Source organism: Nyctibius grandis, chromosome 18, assembly GCF_013368605.1.
Source record: "Nyctibius grandis isolate bNycGra1 chromosome 18, bNycGra1.pri, whole genome shotgun sequence".
NCBI lineage: Eukaryota > Metazoa > Chordata > Aves > Nyctibiiformes > Nyctibiidae > Nyctibius > Nyctibius grandis.
Genome location: NC_090675.1, coordinates 8,671,614 through 8,690,671, shown reverse-complemented (window position 1 = coordinate 8,690,671; position 19,058 = coordinate 8,671,614). Strand labels below are relative to the sequence as shown.

Sequence of the window (19,058 nt, the reverse complement as noted above, 5' to 3'; positions counted from 1 at the left end):
TCTCTCGCTGGTGTCCAAAGAAATCCAGCAAGGAGGTGGCTTACACATTTGTTACTCATAGCTCCTATTGTCTAACCCTCTGCCTATATTAACTCTTTGCTACCTCTTCTCTCAGGAAGCTCTCTTTGCTTATTTCAAGCTTTCATTGACTCATTCCAAAGCTTATTTCAACTCAGTAATTTTGAGGCACAATTTAAAACTAAGCTGTTACTTAGTATATTCACTGCTTATTATATTGTCTGGGGAACAAAAAGCCCACCACACTTTACTATTAGTTCACTGTCAGTTTGCCATCTCACTCTCAAGCTACAGCATTCATAGGAGGTTTCTGAAGTGAAGCTCCAAGGTTTGATTAGTTTTGAATTTTCATTTAATTATGGGCCGAGATAAAAGAGGTAAGATACCTCCCCTACATATATTAACAAATGCAGGCATAAAACTTCAGGAATGCAGTGTGTGAGGACAAGCCTCCTGGTGGCCACCCATCAGGCAGCCTAGACCAAACCCCAGCAATCTCTTTCTTGTATAGCACAATTAATAAAGAGAGGAAGCTGATGAGGAAAGGGGGTGACTGGAAGACTGAGCAAGAGAAATTATGAACGGAATTTGATGATGGGTTTAAACAAGTTATTTCTGGGAAAGCGAAAAAAAAAAAAAGAAGTCAAGGTCTTCCAGTTATTGTATGTGACTCTACCGCTTCCATTTTTATGATAACTGCTTTATAAAAGCCTCCCTGTGGTCTGCTTTAACTTCTTTTTTCTTGTACCAAATGCTCTTAAAACCTTTTGATTAAACAAGCCAGCAGCCAGGGGATCCTTTTCAAGCAGGAACTTATTAGATACGAGCTGTTAGCTTAATCACGGGAGAGATCCATTTTTAATTTGGCCATCTTATTTTTACACTGCTAATTAAGTAACATTTTGCTTATTAGTTGAACCTAACCATTCCATTGGAATTAAGTCACAGTGTCATGTCAGAACACAGTGCTGGGTTCTCCAAGTAACCACGGCTGGGTGTGGTTAACGTACTTTGTTCTGCTTCTGCGAAGAGAAACCCCACATGAAGATGTGGAAAAGCAATCCAGCCCAAGGCACCAGACCTTTCAGAAACGCTGGAAAGATGGGTTTAACATGTGTCTAACTGTCACTATCGCAAAAGTTCATCAGTTTAACTCCTTGCAGACAAGAAGCCGACTCTCCGAGCAGGAAGTTGCTCGGTGGAACTCCTGACGCAATGCAAACCGAAGCAGTTGCAGCTTAGTTTAATACAAACCCTCTTGAGTCCACGTTGACAAATTCTTTAACAAGCCCTGTGGTTACAGGGAAGCTGGTTTCAGTCTGAGTCACTCCTGTTCAAACAGTTTACTGGAAATGGAGGGGAGGGGGAATTTTCAGAGAAGTCATGTGATGGCCAGACAAACCACAACCAGTAAAGGTTCAGCGGAGTCAAAAACAGGTCCCAGCAACAACTGACATTCAGTGTGCAGATGGCACTCAATCATTTACAAACGAGTCCTGCTGCATCTTGGCATTTCTATGCATTTAACCCTTTTCCAAGTTTGTATTCTTTCAGAGGCAGGACACAGCTTGGGAAGTAAACAAACAGCAGTGGCTGATAGTAACATAGGCAACTAGAAAATATTTTTACATGGAAATTTGGCTGCGGCAATGCTGCACAGAAGCAAAGCCTGATGTGTAAATCATTAGTTCTTAAAAATACGCCACTTAATGAATCCAAACACTTACAGTCATTAAGGATTAGATATACAGCAAAGATATGAGTACTTTCTCCTCTTAGCGAGGGCTACCATGATACAGCAAGGGCCCACGCATTACGCATTATCACTAAGTACCTCGAGGGAAGCTGGCATGAAAAGCTTCATTTTCACCAGAAACCTCCGTCAGCTTTTTAAGTGTTTCAGCATGACAGAAAAGATGAGGATATTAAACAATCAGCAACTGCTCGACTGGAGAAAGAGAGTCCCTGCACATGTGTGTGTAGACATGAAACTGTACAAAACTATGCTTACACTGTATTATTACCAATGTGCTGCCCCAGCACTAAGTAGTAGATTCACTTCCCCTAATTGAGAGGTTGGTTTGAACGGCTGCACTGGAGATACTCCCCATGGCTAAAAGCGGAGCTCTGATAAGCTCCTTTGCTCTGGAATTCGACTGGAAGAGAGTTAACAGCAACTGAGATACCGTTTCAAACATTCCTAATTTTAAAATACTGCCTTAAGTACTAACAAACAGACCGAGTCGCTCTGTTCCTATAGCATGCTGGGCTCTGCATTGTGTGGAGCTCTGAGAAAAAAGAGCCCTGCTTGTAAACCACACTCCTTCTCCGGGGCAGTGTCACTCGATTTTAACAAGAGCAGCCACGAGGCAAGAGCAGCTCTGACTCTCCCTTTATGTAACTGGGACTAACTCACTGGTGTGCACACACGGGGCCACACGGAAAGGAGAAGTGAGTGTTCCTTTAAAATGAGGGGCTTTTTCTGAAGTATGCTAATGGGAAGTGCAAGGCAGACTTACACATAGTCTGCAGGCTAACGAGTTTTCTCAAAACCTAGCTCAAGGAGACAGGTCACAGAGGTCTGAGATCTATGACAGAAAATCCATCAATAGACTCTTTAAAGTAAATAGTATTTTACTCTGTGTAACTTTGAACGGGGCACTAAACCTTTACGCTGTTTAATCCTTTTAGGTTCGTTTCTTTCTTGTCTTTTTGAAGTGCCAAGCTAGCAAGCATGTTCCCCCTCACAGATCCTTCAGGCTGGATGTTACATTCATGGTCTATTCTCACCATAGAAGATCCTCATCTGTTCTCAAAATTACCATTGTTTTTGAGAAATAGCAGTGACAAGCTTTCTAAACAACACACACGCAGGCAAAAACGTCAAGCCATTTGGCTTTGCCTTGTAGGCACAGAGCAGCTCAGCAGAAGGAGAGGGGGAAGCTATTCTTCAAAATCTACACACCCATTTTCATGCCTTTCAAAAAGGCAGGATGAAGCGAGACCTTTACACTGAAAGAAGGCTCCTGTCATTGACGTCAAATATTTGTAGTAGTCTCCATGGCATAAGACACTTGTCACATCCCCCGTGTTTTCCTAAGCATAAGGATTCAACTCGGGAGAGTGGAAGAAGCTGATGTAGGTAATAAAAACTGTTATTGAGTGATTTAAAAATAGACATCATAACTGCTCGTGAATAGCAATTACAGAACAAATAGTGATAAGCTCTGCTGAAGACTGGGATTTACTCAAGGTCATAGGAACAGGCAGGCCTGTCTCCCACAGACATCTAGCAAAAACATGATTGAAGCCAAAAGCAAAAAGGAAGTCATATTAGCAAATGGAAAAAACTGAACTGTCAGTTTTATGAGCACAACACAATTTAATCGGATTGTCAAAGCCTCATGTTAAAAAGAGTTTTATAGAAACCAAACCACAAGTGGAGTTTAAAAAGATTTTTTTTTTTTTCCTGGCCATTCATCCACAAAACAACATGCTTCAACCCAAATTCCATTGCCAAGAAAATAAAATCAAAAGTACTGGTAAATAACACCATCATTTTTCTTAATTAATTACACAACGCCATTCGTTTACTAAGGGCAGTCAATACAGCTAGCTATATTTTGGCCTGTCCTGACTAAATGCTCTCTAGCAAAACTTTTCTTCCCAAGAATCTTACTGTGCATTCTGGAAATCAACTCTGGCTGCTCCCACAACTGTACACGCATATAATTTGCTGGGAGAGTTTCAGTAAACACAGATAGCATTTCAGCTCTCGAGTCATCTATTTGACTGGTTTCAGGTTTTTTGCTTTTTTTTTGTTGGATATTTTTACCACGATTTTTATACAGTTAGGGATTACTTTGCAAAGCAAAGACTGATGATAGAGTAAAGAACAAAGCAGATTTTTTTCCCCCCACTGCATCTTTAAAGAAATAGAAGAATCTACAATTTACAATAGCAGAAAAACCCCTTGGAACTTTCTCATAGAGGGACACTCTCAGCAAACACAGGGTTTACTGTTAGAATTACTAGATTGCACTCAGTATTTCCAGACAAACCACTTTCTTTCATGGAAAAGCTTCATCCATTTTTTGAAGAGAAGGAGGAAAAAAAAAAGTAAAAGTATATATTTATATCAAGAAAATACCCTGGCAGAACAGTTTAATGACAGCAATGCACAGTAATTAGCATCTGCTGTTTTCTTAATAGCAGTCTCATGACCTGTTTCAACTTAGTGGCAGACAAAACAGCATAAGAAGGAAAAATACAGAAGAGAAATTCAGTAGCAAGCGGTTTGAGGAAGAAGCGTTTAATTTCTTCTAAAACACTATCAATAACTTGTGAACAGGATGCAAACTCCTGACCTGAATGAACAATTATCTACAGTAATATCTGACTGATGTACAGCATCAGTTGCAAACTATGCTGTAACACAAGCAATATTTAATCCATCAAGAAAATAAATGACAGGAGCAACAAAAAGGGTTTCAGAGCAGTTTGGTTGCATTTTCATGTCAGGAAAAATATGTTTCCTCAGGCTGATGAATGGGTCATGCACTGGCCCCTGAGGGTGTTAGTGGCAAGGCAGGCAAATGTCATCTGAAGGGGATGAGCTGACTGAGAATCGTCTCCTGGCCCAGGGAGGCTTGAAATGCAGCTATAACAACCATGGTTATGGAATAGGACCTCTTCTATCACTGGTTTGTTAGCCCACTTTTTCCCTACTTTTATTGTGTTGTTCTTGGAAGTCAAAATAAATGCAGTTTTTGTAGCAAATACTTTGGCTGCCCTCCTGTATATGCTTCCACAAGCTGCATTCTTGTCCTCCCATCACCAGAGGTATCTCTACCCAGTGGAGGATCTTTTTCCACCCCTGGGAAGTCCCTTGTGCACTCACACCAACTGATTTTTGGCCCGTTCCCATTTCATTGGAATGGTTATTTACTCCATCTAGTTGTTCTGTGTTTTATTAATTCTGTTGTTTTGCACTGTTCTTACTTGTGCAGTCTCTGCATGTTCCAGCATCTCCTCAAATTCCTGGTACTCTTCATCATCAGGTTCAGCACCAGAGAGTCGGGCCGCCCTCGCCATAAAATATGGAGGCAGCTCTCCAATGGCTGTGCCAGCACCCTGGGAAAAGAATAATCCTGATTTATTTTCATGTTTATTCTTAAATAGGAAACATGTGATATGCACAGTCCCGTGGACATTTCAAATGATTAGAACTGATGAGACCAGCTGCTTTGAGAAGTTTGCTTTTACCCACCAGGTCAAATTTCTCCCTGTTTCAAACATAACGCTGCTCTCCTTTGAAACCCCGCTTTCCCCCTTCCCTTCTTCAGCAAAATTCAGCTTCTCTCAGTGCAGACTATCACGCTGCAAGTCAGTGGCTCCCAAGCTGTGGTCTGCAAGGTCAAAACGGCGTGATCTGCGCCTCTCTGGGGCCCTGCAGAGTGGCGCGTTGCCCAGCCCCGGCAGAGCTCCGCAGCCGGTGGCCAGCTGCGCTGGTGCCGTGGGGAGGCTGGAGCTTGTCGCTGCAGCCGCAGAGCCGGCCAGGCCGGGGGCCCCGCTATCCGACACGATCCCTGACTCAGCACCGCGCTGCCATCTCGCCCCGCCGCACGATGCCAGACACATTTGCCGGCATGTGACAGCCCTCGCTCCTGAGCGGCCTTCAAAATAATCTGGGAGCTCCTCCCCGGGGCCGTCATGGAGTTTACTTGTTCAGTCATGAGACTTTGTGCAAGTGTTTGTTAGAAAACAGGCTTGAGTTTTGCTACAGCTATGAGCAAGGAAAATAAGGTTAAGCAAAGCTTGATCTCGAGTTTTCTCTTCTCCTTAAGATGGAATGAAAAAAGCCAAGAGAACTCGAGATGAAAGCATGGTTCCCTTCTCACCACAGGAAAATTATATTTGTTTTCTCAGGACATCAAATGACTCATTTCAATCTTGTGGGTAAATGCAACCTTAGCTTAACCAAGGGAAAAAAGAAAAGACAAGACGACAGCTAAGACTGAACATATGGATAAACAGAGGCTAATGAAACAGGAACTTGGATTAAACTCAGAATGGTTTAAATATAGGACAGGTAACAGCACAATAGTTGGGCACCACACTGGAAAAGTGCTAAAACTCAGCTACATGCAGATGGCTTTTCTTTCCTAGGGTCAGTGGTAACAAATGCCTTTCTATTCCTTTGAAGCAACGTGAAGGCTTTTCAATTTCCTTTGTTCCTGCTCTATCTGCAGCTGCAAGCGAGGGAGAATTCCAGCTGCTCTGGATATTCCAAATCAACAGGTTGTGGTTTTAAATACCGCCGCTCTCTGCAGTTACCCAAACTGTTAAATTCTCAGTTTAAGCATATAAAGTGCACAGCCTCATATGTTTATGCCCTTGTTTTCCACAGAAGAAAAATTCAAACGAGTGCAACAAGCTGAACTTCATTAATCTGCCTATTTCTGGCACAAGGGAAGATAAGCCTGAAAACAGTAGCAACGACGTTTCAGAAAAATTAACTTGAGGTTATGTTCTCGGGGTGATGCAAGAACAAAAAGTCACATTGCTTCTCCAGGCTCTGCCAATTTGCTTTGGCTTCATTTTGTTAACCGAGGAAGAGGTTCGCATGCGTGTACTGGACATGAACTTTCTTTAAATTGGATAAGTCACATGCTCATTATTACAAAACATTTCAGAAGTGCAATAAAAATCATATGATTTCATGTCTGCTGTAGATAGGTTCCTTAAGTGTATAAAAAATAAAAAAGAAGCAATTAAGGAATCCAAAGCAGTAACTATTTAACTGCCTTTTGTAACATTAGCTGTCCATTTTTACCCTGTAACTTCCAATGCCAGTTTTACATGGAGATTCCTTGGACTAACACCACTTTGGAAAGGCAAATGCTAATCAAAATTCTTTTACACAAATACATTCAGAAAAGGAAACTGGGAAATTACTCCACTAGAAAGTCTTTCAAACAGATTTTATCCTGGTCAGGACACAGGCCGCCTGTTCTGCTAATCCTGAGCAATTAAAACATTTTTATTCTTTCCCCTTATTTCTTGTAAAAAAACAAAAAAAGCTGTAACACATTAAAAATGTAGGGCACTATTGAATTCCTTGTCCCTGTGGGATTGAAGGCTGTGAAAACTGGCATACACCTAGCAGATTGTTTTTGAGAGTCCTTCTGCGGGCCAGGACTTGTGGAGCCAACTTTTATAGTGATTGAAAAAAGCATCATTTTCATTTCACCTAATAATTCCTTAGATAGAGTGTTATTTAATCCTCGTAACACTCATTATCAGCAAAAATGGCTATCACTGACTTGCAGTAATGATTTTAATCTCTGGAAAAAACTGTACCTGGTTTAAGTTGGCTGAAACAGCCGCTGATGTTTTTGTGATCTGGATCAAATCCCTTGTGCAGATAAATCCCTGCATTCAAACCTTGCAGGATGCTTAGTCTGGGGAGCTTTATAGTCAAGAGGTCTGCAAAGTCCCCCCTGGGACCCTCCTGCTTTCAACATTTCACATGAAAACTTACACTGCTACCACGCTCCTGTCTCCCTCCAAACAATCAAGGAGATTGGCCAGATTTCACTTTGGAGCCTTTCAACATAATTTCACTTTACAAGTCTCAAGGAAACAGGCTGTTGGTGCTATTGTACCTATTCCTCACAGGGCTCCATGTGCACATCTGTATACATCTGTTAATTCCCTTTCTTTTGCATTTATCCAGGGTTTATCGTGATAAGCTCAGATTTTAGATCCGATTAGAAGCTCCATTAAAAAAAAAAAGGATCTTGTGAGCTTATTCAATCATACACAGATTAGGAATTAAACTTAATATGCCTGATTTCAGTTTAAAAGCAGAAAATTAATTAATTAAACTTTTTTTTTTTTACTAAGGTTTTGATTTGCAAAAAGCAGCCTTCTTACTTTCTGGAAGTCACCGTTACATTCCTGTTAGGATGGACATTTGGCTTAAGAGTGATAGAATCAAAAATAAGTGTCTTCAACAGCTTCCATAAAAAGTGAACTGGAATTAAGACAAAAGAAACATACTGGAAGAAGCAGCAGCAATTGCCAACTTGATTTGGCTTACAGGAAATTAGCGAGCAATGTTTATGTACTCATGAAACATTCCAAGAAAGCATAACATTACACTAGACACCACTGGTAGACAGAGGATGCTCCCAAGGGAGAATCTAGTGGAGACAGAGTTCAGTGCAAAGGTAGCTGATGAATTTGAAGGCGAGAAGAAAGGAAGGAGTGGCAAGAGGGGGATACAATTGTTCTGGCTTGGTCCTGTTCCCTTGTCCTTTCCCCAGCCTGAACCAAGAAACGCAGCTCCACGGAGGGACTGAAGGTACCATTTGTTCTCCCTCGTGGCTGCTCAGAAGGACACGAGCTTGCAATGCTTACAACTCTATTAACTCATTTCTAAACCACTTCATTCTCATCATAGGTCAGTTATTTTACATGCTGAAGATTAAGCAATGGATGTTTACCCTGAGCTTCATTTTGATTTTGCAACCCTAGAGACGTAATTGTAAATGCCACTTTTATTACTCTAGTCTCCATTAAACAAACTTTAGCAGAGGGGGACAAGGAAAAAAATTAAAAGATATCTTATATTTATGGTCTTACAACGACTTGTACATTTAGCTACTTATCAAGCATTCAGGCAATTCTGTCCTCTCATTAGAAAGAATGAAATTTAAGATGTACTTTGCTTCTTGAGAGGGCTGTAAGTCCACTTTCTCTGTTACTATTTTGACTCTGGTACTGCTACACATTACTTCAGTCTGTAATGCTTCAACCTAACGGGAATTTTTGTAAGTAACACAGCTGCTGATAATTTTAATAGTTGTAGTGACCAAAGTTGCCTTAATATATCTTTGCATATCATTAGAAGGAACACAAGGGCAGACATCAGATACCATGTATTTTCAGAATTTCCTCTCTCTACATTTGAATTGGACAACCAAGAATTTAATAATTAAATCATCAGCCAGAACAGGAAGTCAGTAGTAAAATAATTTGGCATACAGTTCACAGCAGATGCAACTGTGTAAGCTGCAATCCAAAATAATCTACACATAATGAAAAAACAACTTAGCTGACCAAAAACCTCCAAAAATCAAATGTCTATTAAAAGCAGCAGAAATAGAAAAAAAAGAAACCAGAAAGGAAGTTCCAATGACAGCGTTTCCTAAGACCCTGATTCACTTAAAACAGGAAAAGCAGGTTAGCTTTTAAGTGAAAAGTTTGCCATGGTGGAAACAGGCAGAGAAACAGAAATAAAATACATTAAAACGTGCAACATAACACTCTTTATTTAAACCAATCTATTGATGCAACCCAGAAAAACATTTCAACCATATTAAGGTCTGAGTCCTTCGTATAAGTAACTGCAACTTCACTCAGTTACTCGTATGAGTAACTGCAACTTCAAACTCCCTTTACAGGCTCAAAATTTTTGAAATTATTTCTTGCTTAACTGCATGCAGTGTAAGACCTGACAGCTACGAGATCATTTGGGAGGCAGATACCCTTTCTGAAACTTACCTTTTATACCAACAGCTTTGAAGTACACGAGCGTTTCCTGCTAGCATTTAGAAAAGTAGTCAACACTGCACTTGATAAAAGCTCAGTAATATCCTATTACTTCTCTTTAAAGGACATTAAAATTATCCAGGGGTAGAAAGCTGATCAGGAAGGCAACTATTCTCATTGCAGATGTATGTGTTACTGTTGGCAGTGTTAGCGATCATTGTTTTGCTAATTCGGGAATTTTTGTGTATTGCTGAACACAAATTAAGTGCATAAATTAAAACTGCTTAAGTTTTATAAACCAAACCTTACCCACATGCAGGCCTCCAGCCTGACTTTTGAGATGATAGCCCATAAAGAGATGGATCCTTCAGTTGTCTCCTCATCAGGGCAGATAATTTGATCCGGGTAAGGAGGCTCAGGAAAATCAACTGAATTACATTCATACGCAGCAAGAGTAACTGATGCTATGTGTGGACCCTGAAAAAACACAAGTAATTTCAAATGCATTTCATGTTAGTTACAATGAGAGTTAAAATTAAAACCCCACATTTGTTCCTGATGAAAGGAACCAAGGCTAAAACTTAGTGTTTCTCACTTTGGCCATTAATAATGTTATTTATATATAAATAATGCTGGAATTTCTTTAGGCCAATGTTGAGCTATTAATGGTCCTTCCAAAAAAAACATCCTTCTTGTGATCCACTAAAAATGTTAAGGAGCTGTTCAGCTTTTGGCATGCCACTGTACAGTAGTATGAGGTTGCCAAGGAGAAATAAGAATCCTTCTCAAAAACCAGGGCAATTCTCAAACCTTTAAAATGTTCTCCTTCAGGTATTTATGGCCTACAGCTTTATTAGAGCAGGTGTTCTCCCTACTGTTGCTTTTAGAGGATGGAGGCATCTAAGTTCTATATTAATTTTTTTTTTTTTTTAATGCCTGGGACTTTACGGCATCTTACAGCAGGTCTTCTTAACTTTTGGATCTTTCTCCAAAAATCAGTTGCTTAACTTGTGTCAGCTTTTCTGTGTATGCAAGAAAGTGACCTTACTGCTGTTTGCTAAAAATGGTTTGAAATATAATTCAAAACTTAAATGTTATTTAAATGCCATATAAATGAATTACTTCTAGTCTCCATCTTACATTAAAAGGTTTTTTTTGGACAGACCTCCAAATAAAACTAGCATAAAAATCTACTCAAGAATTGAACTGCTACATACTTAAAAAATTGGAAAGAATTGCCAATATTTTAATACAAAAGAAGTGAGAAGCAATTCAATAGTCTATGGCCTGAACAGTAGAGGTTGTAGCTAAAAAAGAAATCACTTAGCAAGAGGCCAGGGAAACATTGTGCCGGGAAGATGGGGAATGGGGGGAAAGTACTGAGTTAAACTAAGGCCTTTTCATAAAGTCACAAATTTAAATAAATTTTAAAGTTTTCTTTACATGCAGAACAAATTACACAAACCTTAACTTCTGCTATTAATTATTTGATGGATTTTGATGTCATGTCGGGAAACATATTGTCAACCATTTTCTTCTATGTTTTTTCCTTTAAATGAGTCATGGTTTATTAGACCAATAAGGCAGCCTGATACCGCCCCCCCCCAAACCAAAGCTAAATTTATTAGAGAATAATGAGGGAAAGTGTGATAGACCTCAGCACGGCCATTCCCCTGCACGCGGCTCCCAAAGCTCACTTTGAAATGCAGGAGCCAGAGATATATCCAGAGGACACTGAAGGTGTCATCTGCACATTAAAGGGTAAATTCCACAGCAGGTCTCACAAAAAAGGTGAAGCCCCATTGCTTTTTCTAGACTTGCTGGGAAGAAGATTTTAGTTGGGTTCACTCACGTCAACATTTCAAGTCCCACTGAAGAGACCAGAGCACTAGACTTAGACAATCACATTGATACTGTAATTTTTTAATGGCAGTGTAATAAGAGTGTTGAAAAAAAATTAGTTCTATTTTTCCGTATGACAGATGTGACTACTGTTGTCATATGTAAACAATTCAAAATAAAACCACTCTTCTGGCATGCAACTGGTAAAAGCTGCTCTGATACCAAGGAAATTATTTATTCCTTGTTACTTTGCAGGAGACTAATTCAAAGTGCTCCTGCATACTTTGGATTATATGAATAGATAGATACAGCCTCCCAAGATGATAAATGAGGCACAGCCTCTCTTGTGGGGGAAAAAAAAATAAAGAGAGAGAGAGAAAATGTTCATTGAAGTAAAACTGAAAAAGAAGAGATCCAGAAGTTGATACACAAGAGTGGTTTTGATATGGCTGGGAGAACAAAGGACGGATTAATGAACAAATGACTAATAACGTCTACTATCAACATTTCTATAGGCCACAACAGCAATGGACAACTTCTGGTACTTGTAGCAAGATCATCCATGCCCCCAGCAGTTTCATATCTAAACAAATGACATACATACCTCTATTTTACTCATCATGGACAGAGGCAAAGAGTGTTGAAATTTTCCTAAAATTGTAAAGTACATTTATGGCAAACCTGGGAACCTCTTTCTCCACGTACTCTGAAACTTAGGGAATTTAATCCCATCCCCTGCTTGCTCCTCCCCAATCTGACAGCTACTTTGGGACAAAAAAAGGTGTCAAGCCATCTTCCTTAAATTAATGGTTTCCACCTGCAGAAATTTGCAATAAAATTCCCTTGAATAGCAAATTTGCATGGAGGAAATCCCCACGTACTTGAGTTGCAAATGACCATTTCCTAAGTTCCCTTGAGAGTAAGGGTAAGGTCGTTGCCAAGGCAGTGAGATACGGTGTGTGAATCAAGAAGTATGATTTTCAGTTCCACAAAATTTGGAAGCCGTGCCACACTACAGTATAACTACTGTAGTAGTTATAGCCAGCTGTGATGGGAGACTGTTACTTTCAGTTTTAGAATAGTAAGAGACAAATTTAATTGCTACTACAGTGAGGTCCCCAACCCCTTGCAAGGTTTCAGTGATAGCATTACCAGCATTTCCTCTCAAACTGTGTGAAGGTGCGTAAAGACGACTGTACAATCTCAGGAGAGCAAGCAATGACAAAATGCCTAACAGGAGGCTGCTGCAGGAGCTTCTTGCCATCAGCAGCTTCTCTCAACAGATTTGCCATCCTTGAAACGGCCTAAGGGTCTTCAAAACATTGCCTCCTGTTAAGAGAGCTCTCCCAGTCTCAACAAATGTCTGCAGAAGGAAAAATTTTACCAGAAGTAGCCAATGGAAAAAAAGGCATTTCACAAAGCAGCTGTAAACGGCCAACGAGCCACCTGAAGACTACGCCAACTGTACATAGTTCTTCCACTGTAATGTAAACAATTCTATAATGGAAAAAAGTTGGAGTTATGGAACCCACAGAAGCCACATTTTAACTGGCATAAGAAATAAAGCATAAACGGTTCATTTAGAGTGATGAAGTGTGGAGTATTGGAACTCAGAGCGAGCCAAAGGAAAGCAGAACAATCCTGTGTCCTCCTCCCCTGGCAGCGGAGCCCAGCTGTCCTGCGAGTCAAATGGACAACGTCTCGCAGCTTGGCAGGCTGCGTGCAACATCTCTGACATCTGCTTTTGTTCTAGCTCAGCTCTGAAAGCTTACACAGAGCATTCTACTTTCCCAAAGCCGTGGTTACCAAGCACCTCAAAACAATGGTTGGCTAAACAGGACCATGGTTGCAATGGGGTTGGGGGGGAGGAAGAGTGGGAGGGTCGCTGGATGTTTCATAAGAGAGGTGCCATTTTGCTTTATATTTAGCAATAGTGATGGTTTAACTCTGAATGGATCAGGGAACCAACTTCAAATGAGCTTTAGGTGCCACCTTTGGAAAATCCCAGTCAATATACACTCAGATGTTTTCTTTATACTCCTCCCTGTGCCAGGATTAATTCTCATGCAATTTTTTAATCCTCTTCACAAATAATACCTCCTCCACCCTCTCCTCCTCCTCCTTCTCTGCGTGGGGCCGCAGTAAATACTCAGAGTGTTTTGCCTCTCTGCAATAGCTCAGTTTATTCCAACGCTTTAGGAAAACCTCTCAGATATCCCCTCTTTGACTCTAACTGCAGCTCTACCTTTGAAAAAGGCATTTGCAAAACTACTTCAAACTCTGTTGTACCAGACAACAAATACTAAAACCAGGCGATCTAGCAGACACGCTGCTTGCCAAACCAGGAAGAGTCGCTGAAATTCAAGGCATGTAAGATCCTGAACACCAACTGTCTTTCCCTCACCCTCTTCCAATGATTTTTTTTTTTTCTTTTAAATTGCAGGGGCACTAACAAGGCCTAACAGAGAAGAAATTGAGAAACATTCTGCTGACTCGGGTGAGAAACATTTGCTTGCCACTACTGACGACCAGAAGGAGCCTGTGGTTAGGCTGGAATGCGATTTGTTAGAAATATCTGTACAATTTACAAATCAAACAAGACAAGATCTGGTCAACTCAACATAAATCTATTTTTTAGCAATAGTAATTTAGGGGAGCTATACAACCCTAATGTCTCAGAGATGGCAACCTCAAACTTTTGAACTCACAGGCCTCCAGAGAAGTTTTAGTTCAGTGGTTGAAGGCACCCAAGTTAGAACAGACACTGCTAATCCTTAGAAATAAGTTAATTTAAATGCTGTATTATGAAATTTCTAGAAAGTATAATCTTTTTGTCTACAAATTATGCTTGGAAATTCATCAATGTGAGTGGAAAGAGACAGCAGGCACATGAAAAAAAAAAATTCAAGAAGTTCAAATCCTTAAAAGCATGCTGATATGTATAATACTTAAAACAGAAAAGTCTTTACCATAAGGAAAAGTGACTGAATATCCAATTAAAAATGAATCGTATTTTCACATTATTAATCATTCTGTGCACCTAGACTGTGAACACAATTAAAGCTGCAAACAAACTCCAGATCAAATGTTGGTTTCTCGCATGCCCCTTCACAGGACAGTCACCCTGCTGAAGTGACACGAGCACAAGAACAGCTACATCTAATTTTAACCTTTTATATTTGGGGAAGATATAATTTTAGACTGTCTCTAATTTAGCAACATTTCGCAAAGAAAAGTGATATGTCTGCCAGCAAGAAAAATATTACAGTGAACTCATTGCTGAACTTAATGCACTAAAAATCTGTTTTCCTCCATGGATACACTGCTTTTCACACTGGGTTCAAGACTCAGCCCTTCCACAGGGGGGAAACATGTCATGCTATATTTGACGAAGATAAATTGGAAAAACAAAAGCTTGCTTCTCATGGGAAACATCCTGCAAGCGTTGCCCCAGGCTGCGACTCATCTCATACTTATCTCTGAAGTCATTACACCTCTCAAGAAAGTAACACCAAGTTACAGCATCTTTTTTATCTTCAAGAGCAGTGGACAACTACCCACAAAGAGAACTGCTCTGTGATTAAGAAGGAAAAGCTTGATCTGGACGTGGCTAGAAAATATGTCAATCTAGTCTGTCTGTCTGTGTTACAAGATTAAAATGTCTCGTGATTTTATAGAACGTCTGGTATGCGATGCTGGCTGTAAAAGAGGGCTCAGAATGAAGGAGGATCCCGTACCTAGAGCATCCTCAAGTGACACAAACATCCATCAAGTGGTCAGGGCTAGTTTTAGCAGACGGTCACGACATTTCGAGCGACGTATTCATTTTACAATCATGTGTCTCTTAGCAAGTTTCTATTCCCACTTCAGTCAGCCTTGCCCCACAGCGCAGAGCTGATGGAAATTCCAAACAGTGAGCCACAAGCTCTGAATATGACTGAACAAGAACCACTGAGGGAGCAGGCATGTGGTACCACTGCATGCACAACAGGGCCACGTCGCTACTTTGAGGAGTAACGTGAAAAGCAGACGTTTTGTAAGGCTATAGGAGCAAACAGAGTCATGTCAGGGAAAGGCACAATTGGAAGAGTCCAAGTTTATGCTCTGGTGCTGACAGAAGACAAAAATAATCTGTCAGCATTCTCTCCTTGCCCTTCCCTACCCACTCATTATTTCTGAAGAATAAATCACAGCATCTATTCAAATTGACACTGGTAGTGATGATTGGCTTTAATGTCTCCAATTAGAGATAGTCTTGCACTGTTATCATTATTTCCAGCTTGTTCAAGGAAGCAGTGACATGAAAAGTATAAAGTTCAGGCTGTGCATAAAAAAAAAGGGGGGGGAGCAAACAAGGAGAAAGCATAATGTGATGTCCCAGCAGAGTTACGAGACACAGAAGCAGTGATGAGGAAGTCAAGAGCAGATAATGAAAACAAGGTGTCAGCATCTAAAAAGTAAAGTCCATCAACCTTCAAAAGGAAGAAAACGGTGTACCGATCATCTTACTAACTCCTCAGCTTGGTGCAAGTTCAAATCACTATGGCTGGCCAAGCAGCTCCATATAGCTTAAATATTAATATGACATCAATATTTTGCGGACTTCTGAAAAGTCAAAGTCAGGTAGCTAATCCTGCACAGATGGAGGCGCATCACATCAGTGTTTATTGCCACAGTTCCAGCTGTAGATAAACTGTCCAGACTCCGACATACACCGCTTTCAGCAGCACTGGAGGCCATATATGGAACTCACAGTCACACCATTTCGGCCTCTGACTCATGAGGTCCAGCAATTCACAGTGGGGCAATACAGGAGGTTATTGCTTCCAGCTGCTCCACCAGAGGTTACCACCCTCGGAGCAGGACTGTGGGACCAGCAGTGTCTGCTCAGCAGTTGTGAGGTTTGCACCCAGCAGAACTTAAACCGCCATCGGTTTCAGCTCACGTTAATGGACCAGACTGGGGGCTTGGGGCTCAGTCCATAATCTCTTGGGATGAGCTGCAGCAGTTGAAGGGATTGTTCTTCCGCAGCATAATCTAAACCAGAGGCACGGGCTTTATTCTCTGCAGGTATCTGACACATAGAACAACAGTGGTATCTGACACAGAACAACACTTAGAGGCACTAAGCCTCCACATGAACTTTTTTCTCCTTGAAAATACCATTTTTAATCTCAGATTTTTTTAAATACAAGCAAGAAGATTTAAGAAACACCCAGGTTACACAACTAACCTGACAGCAGTGTCCAAGTTTAATTCATTGGACCCTTCCAGTTCATCAGTGCACTATTAATACCAGTGCTGCGGTTTCAAGTAGGACACAGCCCATGTGAGCTGTAAGTAGAAGTTCCCATCACGAGATGGTTAGCAAAAGTGATCTTTCAAAGTTATATATTGATTCAAGTATTCCAGGATGTTTCAGTTCACTGTAAAAAGCTTAGGACAGCTGGAGGAAGTAGGTATAAAGGCATGAAGGAAACAAATGAGAAAGAGTCACAAACAACCCTCACACAAACAGGATCCATTCCAACTTACTTTAGAATTAATTTCTGTCTTCTGCACCCACCATGTATTTTTCTTTCAACTATCTTAACAAGTCAATAGCAGTAATCTGAGCACAGATATTAGACAGAACCATTTTTTATTTCACTTGTTTTAGGCTTGCAAGTTGACATGTGAATTGAAGAACAGTATGGACTGAAAATGAACACCTCACTTAACAAAAATAATTCAGCGCTGGGAAGGGGAGCGCTGCTGCGCCCTCCCACCTGGCTGAGGCAGCTCAGCTTTTGTTCCTCGATTTTTCCTTCACACACAGAACCCAGTTTTCTGGGTTACTCACACTAGTTTTGAACAATCCACATGGAAAGAGCAAAACTTCTCCTGAAGCTGACAATCACTATGAAAATACTCCTGTATTAAAGTCACAAGTAAATAAAAGGAGAAAAAAATGAGAGTAAGTTCTGTGGATTTCCAAGTTATTCTGTCATAAAAGTGGACTAAGACCCGTTTTGTGAGCTTTGCTTTTCAGAAGCACTTTAGTAATTTCATCACAAGTCTCCTTCCAAGCTCAGCTTCCGGAATCAGATAACTAAAAGGAATTAAGTTTCATTTTAAAAAATTTTCAGTAGTCCTGGTAGGAAAAGATTTTTTTTTTATTTGTGGTTTGGTTGATTGGGGGCTTTTTAATTATTTACATCGACAACGGGTTTTTTTGTTTTTTAAAAGCTAATGGGCTCCTTATTGCACGAGGTGTCTGGATCCTAAATCTTCAGATTCTAACCTAAACCAGTTCAGGCAGGGCCAAAACACGACTCATTTCAGCTGCAAACTACCACAGTTTCGAGAGGCCAGAATGTGACCCCTCGCCAAAGCCAAACCCTGGAACCAATTCAGAACAAAAGCGAGATGTTGAACCCCCAAGCCCAGATAAACTCAAACCAGCTCTCTAAAGCCAGCACTGTCAATAAGGACACTGTCTTTTCAACTCACTCCTCTTTAAAGGCAGTTTTCTGTTCTTTTTCAAGGCCTGAAATTATTGCCATGCTCTCTTCCGCTCTGCTACAGAACACCCCAGTAAGAATTAAGTGACAAATCCACATATTACAGCTCTGAAAAAATCCGAACTCTTGCGTGACCTCCGCACACAGAACATTCCTATTGTACCTCACGTTTCCTGTTTGTGCTAGTCCACAGCCCGGCCGCCACTGAAACCCTCCGTAGCAGTTGCTCCACTTGGCTCTATCAGCAAGCAAGCAGAGATCCATATTTAAGAAACAACAACACAAACAAACGCAAACAGCCAAAACTCGCTCTGGCTCTGCACTTCTGACCCGTAAGGAATTCACTTCCATTCATCCCCCACTGTTACAGACCATGCACAGAAGGGACATTTATCACCCGCTTCTCGCGCAGCACTTTTTGCTAGGCATTCATTCTAAGCTCGTTTTGTTTGCCTCGGCCCCATCTTTTGCAATCCATTTGCCAGAGCTGAACTGAAACCAAATCACGAGGCCGAGCGTTGCGTGAGGGTGGCCATGGCGGCGCGGTCCCACCTCGTGTCCCCCGCTCCGCCCCAGCCTGCTGCCCACCCGCACCTCGCTCCTTCCATTCACCTCACTCCTTTCATTCCAAACAGACCTCTCCAAGATGTACAAATGCCAGAAATTCCTGATGAGTTACCCTCAGGCATCTTCTTTTGGTAATCAGGTGATTCATGCCGTTTATATTTTAATATATCACCAGCAGAAGAGAAAACATCTCAGGACTAAGAAAAAAAAGCTGCGTGCTGCTAAAAACAGTATTTAGAGTCGTTAATCATAATAGTTTTATTTCCTACAGAACCACATCGTGATTACTATTTTTAAAAGTGTTGTTTTTAAAGAATTCTGAAAAAACCTTTAATGGACTTTGGGAAAATAAGCCAGCAGACTTGTTTTGAAAGTGTCAGAATAAAAAGGATTCTTGGAAGAGTGGCCTGCTTCCCTATTTCTGCACTGAAGATCTGCTCTGTGCCAGCCCTCAGCTCAGTGCCAATGTGCAGCATGCAAATTGTTTCCCAAAAAGCCATGTCAAATTTTACATTTAGTGTGGGCTGCAACTAAGGAAGCAGCATTAAACTAGGAACCAAGTCAGCATTC

At 40.8% G+C, this 19,058-nt stretch overlaps 1 protein-coding gene across 3 annotated transcripts in view; it reads right to left on the bottom strand.

Moving 5' to 3' along the window:
• The window catches only part of VMP1 (vacuole membrane protein 1), a 67,112-nt gene that overhangs the window by 29,555 nt on the left and 18,499 nt on the right, over positions 1 to 19,058 (bottom strand). For all 3 annotated transcript variants that reach the window (XM_068415384.1, XM_068415385.1, XM_068415386.1), the window contains 2 exons: positions 9,886 to 10,053; positions 5,020 to 5,151 (listed from right to left, as the gene is read on the bottom strand). In XM_068415384.1, the coding sequence (XP_068271485.1) occupies positions 5,020 to 5,151; positions 9,886 to 10,053 (300 nt within the window). The remainder of the gene's footprint in view (positions 1 to 5,019; positions 5,152 to 9,885; positions 10,054 to 19,058) is intronic.